At 41.1% G+C, this 15804-nt stretch overlaps 1 protein-coding gene across 1 annotated transcript; it reads left to right on the plus strand.

Annotated features, from left to right (window-relative positions):
• Window positions 1–2134: 2134 nt before the first annotated feature.
• LOC137284655 (transcription factor Sox-10-like) lies at window positions 2135–15302 on the plus strand. Its single transcript, XM_067816553.1, has 3 exons — window positions 2135–2671; window positions 13154–13491; window positions 13675–15302. Exons 1-3 carry the CDS (start codon window positions 2304–2306, stop codon window positions 14400–14402), a joined length of 1434 nt encoding a protein of 477 aa, XP_067672654.1. The 5' UTR covers window positions 2135–2303; the 3' UTR covers window positions 14403–15302.
• Window positions 15303–15804: the final 502 nt, after the last annotated feature.

Raw genomic sequence — 15804 nt, forward strand, 5'->3', positions numbered from 1 at the left:
GTTCAAAGTATGGGATAATAACGCTGGCCACAGTATATCACCTTGCCGTACCACCAAGGGTTAATAGAACCTAGAGCAGTTAATGGTATCTGTTAACGGGGATATGTACAAGTAGACAATCATATCAAAATGGTAGCATGTTCAAAGAAACAGCCATTTCTGATCGCAGATCAAACGGTTTCAAGCCCATACCCAACGGGGGTTAGTGAGTCGTGGCCCCCTTCAAGAGCGAACCACAACGAAAATCCAAAAATCCCACCCCAAAACTCCTTCACAGGGCTTATCAATAGACTTTCCCTATGTGAGAGTTCGCCCGACATCTCTCCACAACCCACAAATTAAATCTTAATAGTCCTGTTCAGATAATCAACAGCCCCTTCAACGTTTGTGCAGCCATCGTAATTAGCTGTAGAAAAGTTCGCGGCGCCATTGGTGCCTGAAGATGAAGAATCGCAGGACGATTCTCTGGCAATAACTCTTGAAGGAGAAACGGCCTGAAAGCCAGGCGCCGAATACGTTCCAGAGACACTACAGAGCGTCTTATTAACGACGGAATTCACCTCAAGAGTGTTAGTATATAAACTATACACACACTTAGTTTTATGCATTTGTCCTAAGAGTGAAGAAGGGTTTATGATAATGGTAAATATGTAAAGCTAGTTTGGAATTGTTCGTCAATGAGAGAATCGGAAAACCGTCCTGAGAGCTTAAGTTTTAGTATTTCTTAAGAACTGTGTTAAATATATAAAACCTACTTCATTTCTTCACTTGTAGAGCAAGTACTAGGAGTATCCTTTACGGAAATGTGTAGTTCCTCAATATATTATTAACTCTCAACTGAAGTACATAATAATGTTGAATTAGATAAAATATATGATCTGAAAAAAAAAACATGATAAGCGAAGTTTTAAATTTGCGAGTTAATGGGTCCTGGCGGATAAAACGACTTCTTAATGTGCCTGTTATAAGGTGATGTTTCAAGCACCTCTAGAAATAAATAGGTTTTACATGTGAGTGTTTATGCGCCAGTGATTGTCTTGATGTTTAACAGTACTTCTTGACGAAAGTCCTTTTACTGTGACATTGCTTACTGGACCGCAATGACAGAACTAAGCACGTCGTGTACATGGATATGAACGCCAGGTTCTATTTGGAAATGGGGTATAAAGCGGATTTATATGATTTCACTTCGCCGCCAAAGAACTGATAATGAAGTCTGATTGACAACCCACGTCATGCATATTATCTGTAACACATAGCATCACGATATTTACTTTCGTGATCAAATCACTTTGGAGTATAGTCAGGTAAGCCTACACGCCGTGTGTTGTTCAACCACACAACCAGACTAACTGTACGCTGTACAATGGCGGCACATGTCGGGTAGATATTTCCACAGACAGCTCATGAATGGTTCGCCTACCCGGCTGAGCTGAGGCAATAATCGGGTACGCTGCCCCGCCCCCTGAAGCCACGACCTTGAGGATCACGTGATGCCTGCAACTTATGAATGAAATGGGGCCGTGTCAAGGCGTCGCGCGCTGCGACAAGCTCCGTACAGCGATAGTGACTGTTTATCAATGGATCTGTAAAACAGATTACAAAACATACAGTACAATGCAATATCAAGGTGAATAAAATAATTTTGAGACTAAGAAGATGAATTTATCCAAGTGTTTATATCCATTGCTAGTTTTAGACAGACCACGGCAGAAAGTGATGCATATGTTAGACGAAATTACCAAAACCTAGGTTTTATTTTTGATGGATAGGTGAGGTAGGTTTGCTGTCTGACCACGTCCACCCTTACAGCATAACTAGCACTTAATACCCCAGGCAAAAGGAAGAGGTTTACAGGAGGACGTGTCCTATGGGCTCTACCAGGCAGTGTTTATTTTTCTCCTATTATCTTCATATTGTGAGCAGGCCACTGCGATTAAAGCCAGAAACTGCTATTAAGATTGTTCTACTCTTTCCGCCCCGGAGAGTGGTAATGTGAGTCGAGTTGACAAATTCGTTTCATCCTGTGCGCACTGCCGCTACAGCCGAGCCGGTCTCACCGTTGGTTCGCGGGGAACAGAAGAGGCGGGGCTTACAGCGACTCATTTACATACATCAACAGCACCCCCAGGGCGTTCTTGGGCACTATCAAATCCACCACACTGTCTAGCGTAATTCATTATCAGGCAAACTGTCCTAGCGACTACACAAGGCTTCACGTCTGACGTCCAATCAGTTTTGGAAAGACAGCAGACGACATAACCACCATCACTGATATTGGAACATTTACACCATCCAACACCATGAGCAGCGACACTGAGAACAGCCGCTCTCCCGACCTGCGCTCCCCCTCACCTGGACATCCCGAGGGGGACCCACCCGGAATGCCCACCCCAGAAGAAATGAAGGAAAGACTTGCGGGTATTGGTGCGGATGACCCTAAGTTTTCCATGCACATCCAAGAGGCAGTGTCTCAAGTCCTCAAAGGGTATGACTGGTCACTTGTGTCCACTCCATCAAGGGCTAACGGAGGAGAAAAACGAAAGCCCCACATCAAAAGACCTATGAACGCTTTTATGGTATGGGCACAGGCTGCTCGGAGGAAGCTTGCAGACCAATATCCTCATCTTCATAACGCGGAACTGAGCAAGACTTTAGGAAAGCTTTGGAGGTAGGAATGAACCCTGTATACACCCTCTCTGTTCCTGTCTGTATACCCTAACCTGTAAACATACTATGTGGTTTCTAACAGACTGTTTCACTATTAAATCTCAACTACGCTGAAGTTCCTATTTAGAGAAGTTCACTGACTCAAAGCTTAGCACTTTTGTAGTGTTGCTAGAATTTAAATGTGTCTTGTTCTTGTTAATATATGGAAGTGTCCCACCTTGTCGTTAATGCATGGTACACCAGTCGACCCGAATCTAGGCTGCCGACTGCTACGTCAACGGAGAGCGATCACGTAGAAGGGGGTTTTATCCCCAAAAAAGTGTTCTTCATGTTCTGCAGATGTTCCATGTTGACTTTCAAACTAGATCAGAAGATTATTTTCCGCACAAAAAGTTTAAAACCATGTGTTTCTGAGCGAGACGGAAATAAGTGGTTTTGAGAGCAGGATCTGTCCCATTGTAAACGTGTTGTATGTTTGTAAAGTTTAAATACCCGACAATCAACTTTGAACTTTTATCATTTACTTTTATCAACATGAATTATGCACATTTCGTCTAGGCTGGGGATGTAATATGCAACAGCGTTGGCGAAATTCATGAGCACATGTTTAAACGTTTAAACCACTTGTTGATTTCTTCCAACTTCATATCTGTAATATCTGAGGCTGCCATGACTCACTCTCAGCTTGTCAAAGATCTTCTTCTAGGATACGGATATCTGATGTGAATGCTTATTGATTTAAACTTGAACCTTTATTTTTAATTTTATAGGTTAATAAATACATTTGATATTGATACAGTATACGAAAGTCTAAATTGATGGCATTTTAATCATTTAGTTCAATTATTGCCATTATTTTTTTTAAAATGATTCCAGTATTAAAAGAAACCAATGCGTTCTTAAACAATAAACTGACACTTCATTCAACTGACGTCACGGGGTAAAGAAATTCGCTAAATACAGTATACTGTATTCTGTTCTCTAATTAATCACATATCTGTCCAAGTACATTTAATCCTGTTTGAAAGACGAAGAAAGTTAAAAGAGGCTGTAGACCCATGTTGTGCGTTTGAGAGGTTAATCAGTAAAGATGTCATATGTCATGAAGTCTCCCCTCCGGCTGCAAGTAATTCAAATTAGCTAACATTTTAATAGGTGCCACATCGCTAGATCAAACGAATCTCGCCGAAACTCGCACTGACAGCGAGACCAGACGAACATATGCATAGAGCCGTTCCAGTGAAAGACTGTAAATATTAAGATTAGCAATAAACGTCACTCCCACAGACAAACTGTTACGTTAAATTACTGCTATTTGATAGACATTGACGGTATAAATTTATCGTCACTTTCATAGGTTGTTTATTGCAGAATTCTCCCCTTATACCTTCCCTCAACGTATATCTGGTAATCCATCCACTCCCGTAACTGTTTAACCGCGCTGCTTAAACATTTTGTTTTAAATTGAAATTTAATTTAATTATATTTAATGCTGATTGAAAACAACAATTTATATGTCGCTTTTTAAAGTCTACCAACTTGTAGTCAACAAAGGTTGTCGCCATATATCTTAACCCGACAATATCGAGGCCGTTGACTGTTTTATGAGTAAAACCCGATTGTTTATGCATACAGTTATATCCATAGTATGCTTTTCATCATAAAATGTCAGAGCATACGTTTTTCGAAATACTAAATTTCGAAGAATCTCAGTTCGTGTGGGAAATGCTCTTTACACGAATCTAAACTAGCACTTGCGGTAACCAGGATGAAGCAACCCATTGCGAAACTGTATATTCGATACACGGCTTAGCTGTCGCGCTCGCCCTATAAGAAGTCCCCCACGTCACATAACATAGTGTATCAAGCTAAACTAGGGCAGCGAAAAGGATTTAATTCGGACCACACAGATCTGTGGGGCGAATCGGGGCACCTCGCGTTTCTCCCCCGAGATTTGAGACTGTTCGGGGGAGAGGTGTGTCGTGTGAGTCCCCACCGGCATTCGACCGAGTTACCCTTTTTACCTGCAGGGGGACAACACTCCAACGCGCTTTCATCTTCGGAGACTATCCGTAATTGATAACAGTGTTGGCACGTATGATATTAAAGTTGCGTTTTGGCGACGCGCGTTTAATGTTGCTCGTGCAGGACATGCGTGCATTGGGGTGCAGATTGTGCCCAGTGTGAAGAGCACAGTGCCACGATTAGTGCACGCTTCGGATACAGTTAGACGCACTTCGCACGCATGGGTTACTTTGCGCCCTCGACTTTCGTACGTCAAATTCTCAGAGGAATCACGGCCCATCAAACTCACCCTTTTTAAAAACTAACAACTAAAGTTTAACTCGCAAGAGTAACCCCGTGGAGTCTATTATGAACGAGACACAGCAGATTCGGCTTTTGAAAGAGATGCGCTCAAACGTTGTTATGGTATCAAATTCTATAACAATGCTACCCGCCGAAGCAGGACAAGATAAGAGGACATAGGTAATTATTTACCTGTGGATTAGAAGTCGATTACAACCCATCTTATGCATGTTGATTGTAAGGGAAATTACAGTTTACCATTCCGTTTCCAAAACGCATAGAATTTATTTGTACTTATAATTCACTATGTCCACATGGTAATAATTAATACATTTTACACCGAGTAGCATCATATAATTCACAGTCACCTGGAAATTGTTGAATTAAGTATAGAAATAAGAACGGTTAATGCATACTGCGACATGCTGAATTTTCTGTCTCTGTTAAATGTTTGATTATTTTCTTCGGGTATTTAAAAAGTATTGGTTTTCGAAGAATGGGAATGTGCATTCAATCGCCGTATTCCCGTTACATATGAAATCATTCAACACTTTATTCCAACCGAAACTGAAATAATTAGTTTTTGGATCAGTTATGCAAAAAACTGAAATATATTAACTTCAGCGCCGGGCAAAGAAAAGCATACATTTGCCAGTTGAATTTCCCCCAAGATTACAAATGTTATAAAACATTACTAGTCTGAAACGTGTCATCAAAACACAGCAAAAGTAAGATCTAAATCCGAATATGATTTGCCGTATCAACTACATGAACTTCGTCATCGAATAACCATATTGCTTGTGACATAGTTTGCAACAGTCAAAGATGGACGTATACAGTTTTGTCCTGCAGTGTATACAAGAATTCGTACCCGAGGTGTTTGTAAAATATCTCGCGTCACTTTGAAAACATAATTAACTCCAAAAGCTGTTTTCCAGGTCAGCCACACTTTACTTCCCACCCCAACGCTTTATCCCCGTGACCAATAAAGGACGAGCGGGTGGTCCACGACGTGTCCTCAAATGTGTTTAAAGGTCAAAAAGCATGTCCTAACTAAATCCGCGTTAAGGATATCGCAGCTTTCCGACGTCTCTCGCCTGATAAGTCACAGCTCGAATCGTGAGAAATATATTTTTTCCCGCAATGTCTAAAATGTAAAAGAGTGAGAACGGTGAAAAAATCCAGGGTTATCTTCTTATCCAAACAATATTACTCTCGCTCCTGTATCGAGCTCGTATTGGTCGACAACAAATCCGACAAAACGACTCCAACGCGAATGTTCCCATCGTATAAAAACCTAAAATAACAGAATTATGTTTTCCAAATTCAGTTTATATTCATATTTAACGCGTCATCACTCTTACAGCGCTAACGAATGACGTTTAGTTTCGTATGAATGTCGTCTGCCTCTGCTTGACGGCAATTAATTCATCGCTGTTACGACATTGTGTTTATACACAGACATACATGTGACAATTTGTCAGACCTTGCCAAATGGGAACAATTCCGCCAAAGTCGGTCTATCTGGCCAAACTGATAGGAGCTGTTGATACCATCATTTCAGTCGCCGCTTTTCGATCTGCCGCCATTTTATCAGAGATATCGGTCATAATGGCGGACATGGGCTTTTGACGGGCTTACAGATACATGTCACAGGAACACATATATACGCCACAGTAACACTTATAAACAATCACATCTTATCCCACAACACGTAACAATGAAAACTTATAGCTGAAGAATTTTAACAAGTATATCCTGTCTTGACATGCTTAAATGTTAAATAACCCGAGGATACATTCCAAGGGTTAGTTATCTAAGTTAACCAGACGTCAGGCGGGCGAACAGTAGGGGCATCGTGTTGTTTTAGTATCCTATTTCTTTAGATATTCCTAGGCCCTCACAAATTTATATTTTTTCAACACCTGATAAAATGCAGACCTTTGAACAAAAACAAATATGTGATGAGGACTATTTTGAAATAACACAATGTTCAGAAGAAAAGTTATATTTCTTGAGTTGCTTAGAACCAGAATACAAGAAACATTTTTATTGTTTCTCAATATTAGAATCAAATAAATATTTACTTTATTTCGCTTTTTAGCGACTTATTTGAATAAACATTCATTTGGGCTTAAGTCATGAAACACATATGAACGATATTCAACTGACAAATCCAAGTGAACTGTTGTATTTCTTGTAACTTGATACGATTTGAATTTAAACTGTTCCGTGAAAATTGTTACCTCTCGGTTACATGCAAAATGCTCTAAAATGCGATGTCAGGCTTTGCAGTTATTTCACGTAGTATGTCCAGTTATTTCAATTATTTCGCTGTCTATTAGAAAGGGGCGCTCAAGTAGCCGGTGTCAATTCTCAAATATAAACTGTTGTTCAAAGCGAAAGGAAACAAAATGTGTCAACTAACAAACACCTTTTCACGAGCTGATTTAACATCCTTACATTTGTTACCCGTTCTTCTGACCAGTCTAACGTCACGTTGCTAAGTCTCGGACAAGCACTGACCATAGGACAGCGCGTGATGTATCTGAACCCATATGGCGGATGTTGGACACATAACAAATTGATAAAGACTAACGACAAGTCGCGACAATGTGACAGACGTTGGCCAAATCAGCCCTGGGTCTTCTGGCGTCCTCCGGGGATCGCACACAGGTGTGAGGGTTTTTAAGGGAGGGGGCTGGGCCACAACAGGGGCCCGGGCAACTTAGCAATGTTCCTATACCCAGTTCCTTTGCCCTCCAACGTTCAATATTAGAAGTGCTAGCCGCATAGTTGACACTGAGCGCGTGATGTTCATCGTCAACACTGCCTGGCCACGCGACAGTGCAAAATGTGTCACTTGTAATTCATTACCAACATGGGTATTTGTCCTCATTTTGTATCCCCGGTACTAATTACTGTACAAATGATAGCTTTTGTACCGCCTCCAACGTCTTGTCGAATAGAAAGGAGCTTAACCTAGTCTTCCTTACCCTGCCATAGTGCAGAGTGTATCTCTCCTTTAAAACAGATCGGTTTCACGGTACTAGCATAATAAAACAGACAGTTTCAGGCAAAATCTCACTCTTTGCAATCAAAATTTAATGTTGTAAAAAAAATATTTTTAAACATTATTTGATAAACAGTATTCGTTATTGCTGTGACTGAAATTGCGTATTGCGCGCCGCCTTTCTGGAACCAATATGGTCATGGAAAAACTATTAAATCAACTTAATCCTGTATATATTATCTTTAAAAGCCTCTAGGTTTTACAAGGTTGACAAGATTGTCCCTCCTTTCTATCAATGAGTCAGTTATCAAGTGTAACACATGCAGCCTAATCTCTTCATGTGACTCAGCAGTGCTCGCTCTGCGAGAAAAAAGTTCCTGGAAACGTTTGACGGCTTTAATTACGAACGTACATGTATTTGACATCAAATACATAGATTCAATCTTGTATACTTAGAGGTGCCGAAAAAATGACTAGGTTCTTATCAATGTCACGCACGAGCACAATGTCTAACACATAGCAAGAAATATACATTTAACGTTGGTTGAAAAGAATTTTAAAAAAGGAAATCGTTCGCGAATCATTTGTACTGCAGCTTTACACGACTTTGAATGATATCTCTGTAGGTATCTGCTCAATTGGTAGATGTTTTTGTTCGAAATGTATATCTTTCGTTTCAAGAAAGGAAATTATCATGCCACAAAAACCCATAAAATAACTGAGATAAGCTTCCCAAATTCAGTTTATGTTCATATTAAACGCGTCATCGCTCGTGCAGCGTTAATAAATACATAGTAATAGGACGCTCGAGTCAATATTATTATTCATACTTTTCATAATGACGGACGGCTAAAAGAATAATTTTTATCGCAGTGGAAAGATACAGTCTTAACATAAACCTGTCACTTCAACGATTGATGGTAGGTAGACGAAATAAGGAATAAAGAGCAAATAAAAAGATGAACCCTCAAAGTGGGAAAGGATGTTTTTCGTTTTATTGAGATAAAGACACCATGTAAAGACACGCAATTTCAGGGTTACGTCACGTGTCATGGTGTCTCAGAACATGGAAGAATGTCCCCAGCCTTGGCGGTATCCCGTCTGAGCCAGAACGGAGAGAAGGGTTGGAATATCTTTGTCTTTATTCATAGAAATACTCCCAATTCCTCGGCCTCTCCGTTGCAACTTGTTGATGTTCGTCTCGCACGTGCAAGTCTTCCGCGGCGCGCAGCCATCATCCGGGTTGAACCAGTCCGCATGTTTCTGCAGACTCTGTTAATGTCACTTTTGCTGGTATGGAAACCTGTCAGCGCAATAAATTTTCACTTTTTCTTTTGCCCTGTAACTCGACAGGCCTATTGCTGATACAAGACAAGACTGAGTTCAGGGAAATTCATAACACACACTACAGAAAATTTAATGATTCTTTTAATAAACTACTATATAAACAGGAATATGATCATATTTAAAACATTTGAAGCTTTTTAGGTTGTTTTGTTTTTAAAAATGTTCTATTTTTATTTTTTACCTGAAAAATTTCTGTCTGTCTGTCACATTGCTTAGAATCAGTTAAAAAGATAAAAACACCATTTTCTTGAAATCGTCTACGAGGGTCTAGATGTATGGTAAGGTGCGCGTTTTACTAGCGGCACATCAAAGAAAGAGGTGATGTAAACGAGCAGTTACAATGTATGTCATAAATTACCTTTATCATGCTTCAGTAAACCTTCAGAAAAAAATGTGTCTTATTTATGGAGAGGTACTTACATGGAATTCCTGTTATTCCAAACAATATTATCAGGAGCACAAAACATACTGTAGCAATGCAATTGTACAACAAGCCGCATAAGATAAGATTTTACTGTTTAAGTTACAGAAATTGCATTTTAAAGATAAAGAGTTATATTTTCTAAATTACGGGCATTAAACGCAGAATATAAAGACTATTCAAATTTTGTAAGATCTTCTTCAATGTATTATTTGAGGTTACTATGAACAAAACTATCACTAAAGTGATACATTGCGTTAAACAATGAAGACTGTTGGGCAGGAGGTCTTAAACTTTAGTCAACTCAAACGATATTTGAATTAAACTAATCAAATTGTCCAACAACTCCCTTCATGAAGTCATTGTATTCCCTTCATGTCCATTGTAAAGAACGCATTTGTTGACAATGTTCCATAAAGGTCGACCGCCGTTTGAGGTAGACCAACGAATCGCGTGCTGTTGTTTGCATTTTTAAAGGACGGGACGTTGGATACAATTGAAATGTAGCGAAAGTCACGTTAATTTGCAAGTCACGTACAATCATTAATCTTCGTCAAAGTTTACCGGCAGTGCCAACAGCACGTGCATGTCTCGTGCGGTCGTGACCACAGGCACATTCATCTCTTAGCATACGCTCACTAATGTCGGAAATACCCTTAAACAGTGTTCGGCATAAAACTGTCGAATTTGACCCAAAACCATTGTCTGCTTTCGCTAAAACAAATAGTTCATTACGCGTGACCTTGTTGCCATTGCTTGACGTTCTGTCACGTGTGTTGACGTTGCCGCTAGTCTAACCTACCCAGTGGTAATACTGAATCCCTTGTCAAGCCTTTTCGTGGTTACCCAACACTGGTAGGAGGGACATGTAATCCCATGATTCTACAATCTGGCAGTATGACGAAGTAAGAGACAAGATTAGGAAGTAAGAGACAACATCACTTTGTAACGCTTGCAAGCACAAAAGAACATGACACGAGGTTGAACTTTCTCAAACTCCATACATCTCCCTACATTTACACTAGAATAACTTCAACAACAGTAAAAATAACATCAAATACTTTTTGTAATGTCTGAAAATAAATGTTTTTTTAGAGAATGTAAAACTGAAAAGAAACGTTTGTCAATACCAGTGATATTCACGTTTGTAAACTTTCGTCAAACTCAATCAGAGTTAATGCGTATGGTGAGGTCACTTTGTATCAGTTCATATGAATTAATTTAGATACAACTAAGTCAATCAAAGAGACGGCTTTCATTGACGGATTGTTCAACAGAAGTTTAGGAAACAAGAAGGGTCAACTGGGTTCTGTGTTACCGCAACTATTGCCCTGACAACGCTATGGTAACGACATGGCATTCCACAAGTCCGCTGAGATCACACTGAGATCGGAAATACCAGTTTATCAGCCTCTACTCATTCGTCGGAGCCTCCTCCATCGACATCCGTCCGTACATTTGTGGGACGTGGAGGAATGCCTGTCAAGATCCAAAGACCTCATAATTCATAATGATGGGGGAAATCATGTATAGTCATCAATTTCGAGGGTAGATTTTTTTTTAATTTCGTAACGTAACTTGAGTCAGTTTGTCTGAACAGAGCCAGCGATAAGTGAATTAGTAATAAATATGGGTACAATAACTATATTTTACTGAGAAAACAGTATTTGAAGAATGGGTATACCGCAGTATAGGGTTCACTTTTGAAGGTGTCTTTTTCATCTTTTCTGAACCCGAACACAAAAATATTGGTACATTAAAAAGAAATATTGCTAAATTTCAATTATATTTGCCTAATGTGAGTAACAACAACGCTTGTGTAACATGCACTGAAAAATCTTCTCTTCGAAGATCATGTTTGCTTCAAACCAAACCTGTACAGTAAAGGAATGTCCAAAAGAGAAACATTTTTTAATTTAATACATCAAATTCCACTGAGGTGACCTTTTAATCCGCGATTAATATTGATGCGACCTTGATGGACATTTTTCCGATTCCAACTCACGGGAGGCGTCTACAGCCAAGCACAGTGTTCCATGCAGATCCTTCAGACCTAATGGATAATCTTCAGAGTTAATCTAGGGGACCTTGATGCCATAGTTTGGTTAAACGCACCTTGTAAAACTCATGCAGGGCTTACCACTCAGCTGAAATTGTCTTAAACTGAATCTTCACTGTCAACAAAGCTTGTTCTGACGTGTCTTTGTATAAACCTGACATCTGAGAAACGCGGGAGGGTTTTGGTGTAAGACCTTGGTGAGTTTAACCAAAGCTCCCGCTCATGTTCTGAGTCCGGCCGCCATTACAAAGTCTCGCAGTCCAAACACAATGTACCGCCATCTTGTCAAACATTGCCAGCGGATTGATGTCCAGCCTTTTCCATAACCTCTGCATAAGAATCAGCTTTTGAGAACATTATGGCCTCAGGGTTATTGTAGGTAAAAACGCCGGCCCTATGTTTCAGCGGAACGTGCTGATTTTCCGCCTGAGTGATTGGGTTACAAAGTTACCGCGCAGTACGTGTGTTGCTACGCGTTCTCAGGAAAATCTAGCTGAGCTTTGTCACAGGTGACTCGATCTCGTCTTTGTAACACCTGCAATTAAGAATCCCTGTTTCCAGTATTAGTGACTTCAATGAAGTTATTCATTGTATAAAACACGTCACATGACCAGTAAATAGGCTTTGCAAACATATATATATGAAGTGTATAACGCTATCTGCCACAATGTACCCTTGTTAGCGACAGGACCAAAAGATCGAGTGAAGATATTATGAGTTAAGCCAACAACATTCTTCACAAAACAAATACGTTATGTACACATCACGTTAGGTAGTGATTTGTGAAACGATAAGTTCATAACCATTGGGCGCTTAGGTTTGACGTTATAAGTTTCTTCATAGAATAAAAAACAAACAGTACAAACACACCTCTTAGAATTTTTCTTCAAATGTTACAACATAAACGATAGTACGTCTTATTGCACGTTTGGCGCTCTTGCACGTTTGGCGCTCTTGCACGTTTGTAAAATCTAATATGGAGATATCATTTGTCATAATGTTTCACTTACGGTTTAGTTACATCGGTGTTTGGAAAGTCCGAGTTGTAATGGTGGTAGGTTGTGAGGACGAGGATTCATAACTACTTAAGCTGAAGGAACCTTACTCGCGAACACCTGGTGTCATTATTGATTTTCAGAGGTCCATTCATGTTATTGGTGCCCTTTACGTGAAATCGATTGTGTCTGAGGATAGTCAAGAGTGGGTGTTCATGTCACTGACGTTATATGTAGTTTGTTGCGATTACTCGAACCGGTATGGGGATGGTCATTATGTGTATGATCTTATTGTGCTTTGTTGATGAAATCCGAACTGACGCAAAATCTTTGGTCCACAGACTTCTTTGCGAGGATGAGAAACGCCCGTTTGTGGAGGAAGCCGAGAGACTTCGTCTTCAGCACAAGAAGGACTACCCTGATTACAAATACCAACCCCGTAGAAGGAAGCCCCTGAAGGGACAGCAACAGGGTAACGAAAACGCCAGCCCTCTTCCACCAGGGGTACTGCTCAAGCCCGTGGGTGACTGCTCATCACCAAGCGATGATTGCTCCAGCGAGTGTTCGAGTCAGCCTGGGGGATCAAACGGCCCTCCTACCCCACCCACGACACCCAACCAGCACGAGGCCCTCAACTTGAAGTGTATCTATGACAGAAAGGGAGTCCGCGCTGGAACAGGTGAGTTGTGTGTCAGATGAAATGAGTAAACTTTGATAATTCTTTTGAGTTAACAAGCCGTAGAAACATGTAGTTTTCGTGGTACTTATTTTTAATGAACAAGTTCATACGAACAACACTTCGTATTTAAATACATAACACCGTTTTGTATTTATTTTGAAATGTGTTTGTTTCGTGTTTCAGGACAACTAGGGCCGTCTGGACATCCAATAGACTTCAGCCGTGTTGATCTCCGAGAACTTAGCCCAGAAATCATCGATCCCTTCGACGACCCTCTGGACCTTGATCGCTACCTACCCCCCTCCGGAACGACCCTCCCAGGCTCCCACCAGGGTCCCCACCCCGGCCACTACACACCTTGCTACGGCAACCAGGGTAACAACGTCCCGGCCACCACGGCCACGAGTTGGACCAATTCCTACAGAGTGTCTTCCGCCAGCTCCTGCATCCAATCCTACATGCCCAACAACACCAGCACCACCAGTAGCACCAACGGCGGCAACAGCATCAGTTCTCCCTACGACATCAGTGAACAGTCGTCACAGTCCCGGACGGCCGGGCTCCATCAAGCCGTCTCATCAACGTCTTCCTCTTCCTACCACGCAGGCTCTCCAGACTACAAATACAGAGAGGAGGACAATTCTCATATCAAGATGGAACAACTCCCGGCCCACCAGTCTCAACCTTACAGAGTCGATCAGAAGTACGAAGCATATGATGCATCCACGTCTAGGTACAATATGGACAATCCAGGACCTTTCGGTGGACCTGTTCAGAGTTCCTACCTTGGCCAGAACTCGGCTCCGGTAGGTGCTGCTCCTTCCTATCAATACGCCATGGGTCTCCGACAGATGTTCAACCCGATAGCTGCTGCGGTACCCGGCGAACAGACATGGGAAAGGTATACTTGAGTGGCTTCATCGTCAACAGCTGTGTTTGATCTCATCCCACAAATGCATAATACCGGTGGCCACCAATGTGGATGACAGGATCTTGAGGCTCACGAGAGTGTCGTCTGCTCTTGAAACCAGGCTCGTAAAGCCAGGACTGCTTGAATGGCGTCTGTCTCTAAAGCGAGAACAGAAGTGCGTTTGTGAACTTCTTTGTGACATTACGCTCAATCTTTCGTGTCTCCAGAAGATATCGGTCGGACTTACTGACAGTATTGACGAAACTGTTTGTCCAAGCGGCGTATCGTCTGGACTGTGCCATACTGTGTATGTAAATGTTTTGTCATAGACCGCATCCCTCCAGTATCAGCTTCACAGAGACTATTTGCCAAGCAACATACGATCAGAATAGACAAATACCTGTCACACCAGCTCATGCAGGACTACAAGTGCTTTGATTCTTTAACGTTGCGAAAAGCTACGCCATATTATATTTGCCTTCAGTTAGATTTGGGTTGCTTTGTATGTGCCAAAGACGCAACGTTACGCCTATATGCATGACCAAAACATGTAGACATCATATTACAGTGCTATTGTCTTCCTAGATCAAGTGCCTTGGCGCAGATGTAATCTGACTACTCACTGGTCAGTTTCATTGTGTAGTGACCTGTGATTGGTCAACATTAGAGTGATCTCATGTGCTACACATGCACGAAATAGCTGGATTACCCTCTCTTTGATGATGTATCTATGCAAGCCTTATTGCAAAGCACTATAGTTGTTACCTAAAAGATCTCCGTTCCTCGGTATGTTTATTCTATAAGCTATCTCAGAGGTAGAGAAGAACATCTTCATAAATCATGTACATATTTTCTAGATTGTTATTATTCAAGTTTTGAATAAACCTGTTTATACTTTTTACAAGATTTTCGTGTACTCTCTTGGGTCTTAAAGAAGTACTTGGCTTGGGACAGTCGGAAGTCAGGTCCTTCACATGTTTGTGCTTGCCAAATCAAAATTGAAGACCATCACTGGTTATCCAGCTCTGAACGATTCGCGTAATATCATAGATACAAACTGTCACCAATACAGGACCCTGACATCTGTTTGTCCTTCTTGGGACGAGGATCATGGTGTTGGGCAAGGTGATTGTATTGTCTGGTATTCTGGTTCTAAACGTACTGAAAAGAGCTGACTAGATCAGGTGAAATGCAACAGTGGACCTTGACATCTGTTTGTCCTTGGGACGAGGATCATGGTTTTGGGCAAGGTGATTGTATTTTCTGGTATTCTGGTTCTAAACGTACTGAAAAGAGCTGACTAGATCAGGTGAAATGCAACAGTGGACCTTGACATCTGTTTGCCCTTCTTGGGACGAGGATCATGGTGTTGGGCAAGGTGATTGTATTGTGTGGTATTCTGG

Source organism: Haliotis asinina, chromosome 5 (assembly GCF_037392515.1).
Source record: "Haliotis asinina isolate JCU_RB_2024 chromosome 5, JCU_Hal_asi_v2, whole genome shotgun sequence".
NCBI classification, from domain to species: Eukaryota; Metazoa; Mollusca; class Gastropoda; order Lepetellida; family Haliotidae; genus Haliotis; species Haliotis asinina.

Excerpts from the sequence above, each read along its gene's own strand:
- LOC137284655 (XM_067816553.1), top strand. The coding sequence starts at position 2,304 with ATGAGCAGCGACACTGAGAACAGCCGCTCTCCCGACCTGCGCTCCCCC. Across the intron at positions 2,672-13,153 it reads ACTTTAGGAAAGCTTTGGAG|ACTTCTTTGCGAGGATGAGA; the intron begins GTAGGAATGAAC and ends TTTGGTCCACAG. Across the intron at positions 13,492-13,674 it reads GGGAGTCCGCGCTGGAACAG|GACAACTAGGGCCGTCTGGA; the intron begins GTGAGTTGTGTG and ends TTCGTGTTTCAG.